The sequence below is a fragment of the Otolemur garnettii genome, unplaced genomic scaffold (assembly GCF_000181295.1).
Source record: "Otolemur garnettii isolate 467f Iridium unplaced genomic scaffold, OtoGar3 scaffold00046, whole genome shotgun sequence".
In the NCBI taxonomy this organism is placed as follows: domain Eukaryota; kingdom Metazoa; phylum Chordata; class Mammalia; order Primates; family Galagidae; genus Otolemur; species Otolemur garnettii.
Genome location: NW_003852441.1, coordinates 10,906,137 through 10,910,762, shown reverse-complemented (window position 1 = coordinate 10,910,762; position 4,626 = coordinate 10,906,137). Strand labels below are relative to the sequence as shown.

Sequence of the window (4,626 nt, the reverse complement as noted above, 5' to 3'; positions counted from 1 at the left end):
AAAAAAAAAAAAAAAATTGCAGTCACTCTACATATTCTGTTTAGCAAACCTCACTTTTAAGTTGTAAGCATTTGCTCATGTCATTGAATATTCTAGAACATCATTAATTTTTAAAATTTATTTGATTGAGGTCAATCACAGTGGCTCATCCCTATAATCCCAAAACTTTGGGAGGCTGAGGTGGGAGGATGTTTTGAGGACAGGAGTTTGAGACCAGCCTGGGCAAAAATAGCAAGACCCCCATCTTTACAAAAAATGAAAAAATTAGCCAGGTATGGCAGTGCGCACCTATAGTCCTAGCTACTCAGGAGGCTGGGGTAGGAGAAACACTTGAACCCAGGTGTTTAAGGTTGTAATGATTGTACTACTTCACTCTAGCCTAGGCAACAGAGTGAAACATTGTCTCAAAAATAGTGGGGTTTTTTTGTTTGTTTGTTTTTGAGACAGAGTCTCCCATCCAAGTACTAAGCAGGCCCAACCTGCTTAGCGTCCTAGATCAGATGAGACTGGGCGTGTTCAGGGTGGTATGGCCGTAGACTGAGACAGAGTTTCACTTTGTCACCCTCCGTAGAGTGCTGTGCCATCATAGCTCACAGCAACCTCAAACTCTTGGACTCAAGTGATTCTCTTGCCTCAGCCTCCCAAGTAGCTGGAACTACAGGTGTCTGCCACAATACCAACTATTTTTAGAGACAGGGCCTTGCTCTTGCTCAGGCTGGTCTCGAACCTGTGAGCTCAGGCAATCTACCTGCCTCAGCGTCCCAGAGTGTTAGAATTACAGGTGTGAGCCACTGTGCCTGCCAAAAGAAAATTGTTACTGATTTGATTAAATAGCATACAAACAGAGTGAAAATTCAAAGAATACAAAAGATTGTTTAGTGAAGTGAGCCTTTTACTTCTGGCTTCCAGTCTCCCTCCCCAATTACTCATGTTCCTTCCTAGAGGCAGTCTATTCGAAGATAAGTATCTGCTATGTCACCATTATTTTTTTTGTGAGACAGACACTCTAGTTTGTCACCTGGACTAGAGTGCAGTGGCATCAATCTAGTCACGGCAAACTCAAACCCCTGGGCTCAAGAGATCCTCTTGCTTCAGCCTCCCCAGTAGCTGGGACTGCAGGTGCCCACCATGGCGCCCGGCTAGTTTTTCTATTTTTTTTTTTTTTTTTTTTTGAGACAGAGTCTCACTATGTCATCTTCAGTAGAGTGCCTTGGCATAACAGCTCACAACAACCAAGTGATTCTCTTGCCTCAGCCTTTCTAGTAGCTGGGACTACAGGCCCATGCCACAATGCTTGGCTTTTTTTGTTTTGTTACAGTTGTCATTGTTTAGCTGGCCCACTGCTGGGTTCAAACCCTCCTGCCTTGGTGCATGTGGCTGGCACCATAACCACCGTGCTACAGGCACCAAGACAAGATTTTTTAATTTTTATAGAGACAGGGGTCTTGCTTTTTGCTCAGGCTGGTCTTGAACACCTGAGCTCAATTGATCCTCCTACCTCAGCCTCCTGGAGTTCTAGGATTACAGGCGTGAGTCCCTACACCCAGACAATTCTTCTGTTTTTAGTAGAGATGGGGGTCTCACTGTTGCTTAGGCTTGTCTTGAACTTCTCACCCTTATCAAGTGATACTCCCACATTGGCCTCCCAGAGTGCTAGGATTATAGGGGTGCGTCACCATGCCCAACCTGTTATATTAACATTTTTTTCAAAAACAGACAGGTTTTCACTATGTAGCCTGAGCTGGTCTCAAATTCTTAGCCTAAAGCAATCCTCTTGCCTCAGCTTCCAAAGTGTTGGGATTATGGGTGTGAGCTTCTGTGCCCAGCCATATTACCATTTTATTTATTATTATTATTATTTTTTTCCTGAGATAAAGTCTTACTTTATCACCCTGGGTAGAGTGCCGTGGCATCACACTGCTCACAGCAACCTCCAACTCCTGGTCTTAGGCAATTCTCTTACCTCAGCCTCCCGAGTAGCTGGGACTACAGGCGCCCGCCACAACGCCCGGCTATTTCTTTGTTGAAGTTTGGCCGGGGCTGGGTTTGAATCCGCCACCCCTGGTATATGAGGCCAGAGCCCTACCCACTGAGCCACAGGTGCCACCCTATTATTATTATTTTTGTGAGATAGAGTCTCAAGCTGTCACCCTCAGTAGAGTGCTACCACAATGCCCAGCTATGTTTTGGTTGTAGTTGTCATTGCTGTTTTGCAGGCCTGGGCTGGATTCTAACCCTCCAGCTCCAGTGTATGTGGCTAGTGCCCTAGCCACTTGAGCTACAGGTGCCGAGCCCATATTACCATTTTAATGAATGAACATAAAATAACCCAAATGTATGAGTATGCTGTATTTTACGAATCTCTTGCAATTCTAGGAGCTTACTGAACATATTAATATCTTTGTAAAGACGATCCCTGTACCTAGATTTTGGTGTAGATCTCTAATTCGTTCTTTCTTTTTTTTTTTTTGCAGTTTTTGGCCGGGGCTGGGTTTGAACCCGCCACCTCCAGCATATGGGGCCGGTGCCCTACTCCTTTGAGCCACAGGTGCTGCCCTATTTCTTTAACATAAATTCCAGGAAGCATTGCTGTGCTAAAGGGCCGTAACAATTTAATTTTTTATTTATTTTTTTGTGCCAGGTCACTCACCACAAATGCTGCCCGCCAGCAGTGTATAAGAGCACCTTTTTTCTCTACTCCCCTATACTATGTATCATTGATTTTACTTTGAAAAAAAATCACATTTAATTTGCAGTTCCTTACGCTGAGCTTCATATGTTTATTGGACATTTGTATTTGTTCTTTTGAAAATTCCAGTTTAAGTCCTCTGCCCATTTTTTCTACAGAGGTATTCGTTTTCCTATGGTTGAGATTATCCAACAACTTCCATATCAAGAATCTTTGCTTATTTCAACTGAAAGCAATATTTCATTATTATCTCAAGTGTGCATTTCTTTCGTTGTTAACAAGCCTGAATGTTTTCTGGTACTTGCTCATATTAAATATTTTGTCTTTTGTAAAGTCTCAGTTCATCCTGTTTTATCATTTTCTGCAGAAAGTTTTAAGCTGTGGACAAATGGGCCTGTCTTTAAAGTGGCAAAGTTAAGCTTCGACTTGACCCTGGTGCTGGGCTTTGTCCTCACCATCTGGTTGCACCTGCCATACCTGCCGGGTCTTCAGAAAGTGCCCTCCTTTGGCTTGATTGGGACCATCTTGAGCTTCTGTGAAGGTGCTCTCTAGCTCTGGAACAGGTCCTCAGTTCTCCCAGCCCTCATCTTCCTGGGTACTTCTCCCTCTTCCTTGGGGGTGGTGTTGGGTGGGAGAACAGAACTGAGAGTGTGGAGTTACACCATTTCCTGGTTACTGGAGAGGTGGAGGTGGAGGGGTTGACCCCTGTGACCTTCTAGGGCTGTCTGTGGTAATGGGAGCTGTGGTTTGTGACTGTAGCCCAGCAGATGAGGAAGAGCCCCCTGTGGGATTCTTAGATAAGAATAAGACCTTTTCGCTTCTTGTCTCCCAGTCGCCTTCATTTTCTTCACCCTCTTGTTGTTCCCCATTAACCTCTGGATCTTCGAGTTGGAGGGGAACATATCAATCCCCATTGGCTGGAGCTATTTCATTGGTTGGCTGGTGTTTGCCCTATATGTCACCTGTGGTGAGTGACCTGAAGGCCCCTGGGGGAAAGAGGGGACAGGGTGGAGGGTCAGAATGGGGTAAGTGTGGAGGGAAGGGGCTGCCATACCCAGGGAGGGGTGTTTAGGTATTTTCTTACTTATGGCCTCACCCTACCCATCGCTTGCATTCTCACTCTCAACTCTCCTCTCTCCTTTCCCAGCGATCCTTTGCCACTTCAACCACAAAAGTTTCTGGAGTATGATTCTGAGCCATCCCTCTGAGGATGCCACATCCAGCGGTAGTAATTCCAACTTAATCCAAGAATGTCCAAGCAAGCAGCCTTTCACAGACTCCTCTCTCAATCAGGAGGAATCCCTGGGTACCGAGCACAAGAGTACACCTCCGTAACCTTTTCCGAACTCTTGGAAACAAGTTCTGTCGGTTCATCTGAATCCCTCTTCTCCTCCTTCCCCTCAGTCCCTGGACAGGCTGGCCCTCGTCACTGCAAGGAATGAGAAACGAGGATCTTGGGCCAGCTTACCATTCCTTTTCCTTATTTATAGCTTGGGTGACATGGAATAAATTATCTGTCTCTTCTTATTGTGTCTGGCAGTTGTTGAGGCAAGCTGGAGGAGGAGGGAGAGGAAGGGGAAAAGAACAAGTTTGTTTTCTAGTTCTTTCTGCCTAGGAGCCTTTTGGCATCCTGCCTCCTTGGTTCCTAAACCTGCCCAATCTCTACCACAGCAACTACCTCCTGAGAGCTGAGCCTCCCTTTGCTACCTCTGGCCCATCATTTGCCAGTTAATGGGGAGGGGAAGTGAAGCTGATTAGGAGAGAGACAACACTTATGAACTTGTCTTATTCATAGTGAAGGATTCAAAAGCCAATGGCCCCAGGGAAAGAGGCAGGTTAAATAATGAGAGTTCACTAGGGGTTTGGCTGCACTGCAGGTGGTCATCCCTCACCACCACGGGCCGGTGCCCTACTCCTTTGAGCCACAGGTGCTGCCG

General features: G+C 45.8%; 1 protein-coding gene across 1 annotated transcript in view; it reads left to right on the top strand.

The window, feature by feature from the left end:
• Positions 1-4,024, top strand: part of ODF4 (outer dense fiber of sperm tails 4) — a 9,166-nt gene extending 5,142 nt beyond the window's left edge. Inside the window, exons 2-3 of the mRNA XM_012805939.1 lie at positions 3,522-3,656; positions 3,837-4,024. Of these exons, the coding sequence (XP_012661393.1) occupies positions 3,522-3,656; positions 3,837-4,024 (323 nt within the window). The remainder of the gene's footprint in view (positions 1-3,521; positions 3,657-3,836) is intronic.
• Positions 4,025-4,626: the final 602 nt, after the last annotated feature.